General features: G+C 46.4%; 1 protein-coding gene across 1 annotated transcript in view; it reads right to left on the minus strand.

Moving 5' to 3' along the window:
• PKM (pyruvate kinase, muscle) overlaps positions 1 to 2,785 on the minus strand; it is a 44,488-nt gene that overhangs the window by 10,934 nt on the left and 30,769 nt on the right. Inside the window, exons 5-6 of the mRNA XM_011953829.1 lie at positions 691 to 822; positions 1 to 189 (exon numbers count right to left, since the gene is read on the minus strand). Coding sequence (XP_011809219.1) covers positions 1 to 189; positions 691 to 822 — 321 coding nt within the window. The remainder of the gene's footprint in view (positions 190 to 690; positions 823 to 2,785) is intronic.

Consider the following 2,785-nt stretch of genomic DNA (forward strand, 5'->3'; position numbering starts at 1 on the left):
ACCTTTCTGCTTCACCTGAAGAGAAATAAGCCCATCGTCCACGTAGATCTTGCTGCCCACTTCTACCACCTTGCAGATGTTCTTGTAGTCCAGCCATAGGATGTTCTCGTCACACTTTTCCATGTAGGCGTTATCCAGCGTGATTTTGAGAGTGGCTCCCTTCTTCAGCTCCACCTCTGCAGTGCCGCTCTAGGGAGTAAGCAAGAGAGTAAGCAAGAGTCCAAACTGGAGACACCAGTAGCAGCATCACCTCAGCATGGAAAAGCAATGGAAAAGCTCTTTCCTCCAGGGAACAATGCTCAAGTCACTGCTAAAAATAATACAGTTTTTTGCTCTTATTCTCTAACTCAGTACACTTCACAGAAATAATCTAAGAAAATAGAATATAATGTTTCAGTTATGCTACTTAATGATGGGGAAAAAGATATAAAGAGATGGTTTCCCAAGTTAGAAAGCCTAAAGTTTAGGTTTTTAGGGTAAAAAAAGGTTCCTCTGTGGTACCATTTCCTAGCAAAGTAAATCAAATCAACATTGTTTACAGTGATGAATAAATCCTCATTTGTAGACCTCAACTCCTCTGCAGTCCTTCATAGTGCTGGGATGAAACACGGCATCTCAGCGCTTTGGAGGACATGTCTCTGGGGCGTATTGCCTACTGAGTCTTTCCCTCGCTCTCCACAGAATACTCACCCCCTTGATGAGCCCAGTTCGGATCTCAGGTCCTTTAGTGTCCAGAGCCACAGCAACGGGCCGGTAGAGGATGGGGTCAGAAGCAAAGCTTTCTGTGGCTGTGCGCACATTCTTGATGGTCTCCGCGTGGTACTGGGGAAAAAGAAGGAAGATGACAAGCATGCTCCCACACTAGGATCCAGCTCAATTTCCCTGCCCAGGAACCAAAGCTGATCACTCAGGAAAGGCCTGTGGATGTCTTAGAGCTCTATCTCCATCCTCAGAACGATCCATGCACTGAGAACTCTACCTGCTTAATCCAATCTCCTCAGCCTCCACCCACTTCTACTACAGCACTAATTCACCCTAAGGGCAAGTCTTTGAAACGTTGGTGGCAAATTTCAGAATATTGCCACCAAGGCTGGGCACGGTGGCTCATGCCTGTAATCCCAGCACTTTGGGAGGCCGAGGCAGGCGGATCACGAGGTCAGGAGATGGAGACCATCCTGCCTAACATGGTGAAACCCTGTCTCTACTAAAAAATACAAAAAATTAGCTGGGCATGGTGGTAGGTGCCTGTAGTCTCAGCTACTCAGGAGGTTGAGGCTGGAGAATGGCGTGAACCCGGGAGGCAGAGCTTGTAGTGAGCTGAGATCGCACCACTGCACTCCAGCCTGGGCGACAGAGCAAGACTCCGTCTCAAAAAAAAAAAAGAATATTGCCACCAAAACCCATTAAGGTATGGGTGCAAACATAAAAGCAGCTCGGTATGGGTCTCATCATAAAAGCAGCTGTGTCCCCAGGGCTGTTCTTTTTTTCCCTAAGACTCATCAAATACCCTCAGCAAATAAAGTTGATAAACAGGGCAAAAAGCCTAGAACTTGTGTTTGGATAAGGCTGATCTGGCAATCAATGTCACATTCTGATATATGTGGTAATGCTGAGAGCTTTTCCTCTATTGATTCCAACTACAACGCAAACTTGAAGTTATTGACTTAAGCTAACGGTGGCCCAAGCTAAACAAGCTAAGGTCACACAGACCTGATTTTCTCAATCACTTTTTTTTTTTTTTTGAGATACAGTCTCACTGTACCGCCCAGGCTGGAGTGCAATGGCACTATCTCAGCTCACTGCAAGCTCTGCCTCCCAGTTTCACACCATTCTCCTGCCTCAGTATGGGACTGCAGGCGCCCAAGAGCAGGCCTGGCTAATTTTTTGGATTTTTAGTAGGGACTGGGTTTCACCATGTTAGCCAGGATGGTCTCGATCTCCTGACCTCATGATCCGCCCACCTTGGCCTCCCAAAAGTGCTGGGATTACAGGGGTGAGCCACTGCACCCGGCCTCAATCACTTTCTAGATTCTGACTGGAGAGGGGGAATGGTGGTCATGTCTTTCTCTAAATGAACTGCCCTTTATTATTCCTTGCTTGCAACAAATCTGTGCTTCAATCTTTTTTCTTAAGCGTTTCTTCCTTTCCATTTACCATTTTGTTTGTTTAAAAGAGGGACTCGGGTTAAGCACAGTGGCTCATGCCTGTAAACCAAACACTTTGGGAGGCTAAGGTGGGAGGATAGCTTGGGCCCAGGAGTTTGAGATGAGCCTGGGCAACATGGCAAAACCCCATCTCTACAAAAAACACAAAAATTAACTGTGCATGATGGTGCGTGCATGGGGTCCCAGCTACTTGTGAGGCTGAGGTAGGAGGATCACTTATGTCTAGGAGGTCAAGGCTACAGGGAGCCATGATCATACCACTGCACTCTGGCCTGGATACCCTACTATCCAAAGCAACACCCTATCTCAAGAAAAAAGATTTAAAAAAATTAAAAAAAAAAAGATGCAGAGCCAAGATGTCAAAAGAACTCTAAGACAGCGTGATCAATATGACATTGCTGATAACAAGGGCACCTAATTCAGCACTTTCTGGGCCTTGTCCTTTAACCACCACTGTCCAGGAAAGCGGCACCTGCAAGTAAGCCTGCCTGTTATTCACAGGATGCTGAAGGGAGCTGGAACCAGAGCTTAGCCTCTAAAGACAATGTTGCCTGAAGCCTGTATCTGAAAATCTTTAGCTTCTTATTCAGGCATACTCCCTAATGAGAGACCCTTGGCTT

Source organism: Colobus angolensis, unplaced genomic scaffold, assembly GCF_000951035.1.
Source record: "Colobus angolensis palliatus isolate OR3802 unplaced genomic scaffold, Cang.pa_1.0 Scaffold372, whole genome shotgun sequence".
Classification (NCBI taxonomy): domain Eukaryota; kingdom Metazoa; phylum Chordata; class Mammalia; order Primates; family Cercopithecidae; genus Colobus; species Colobus angolensis.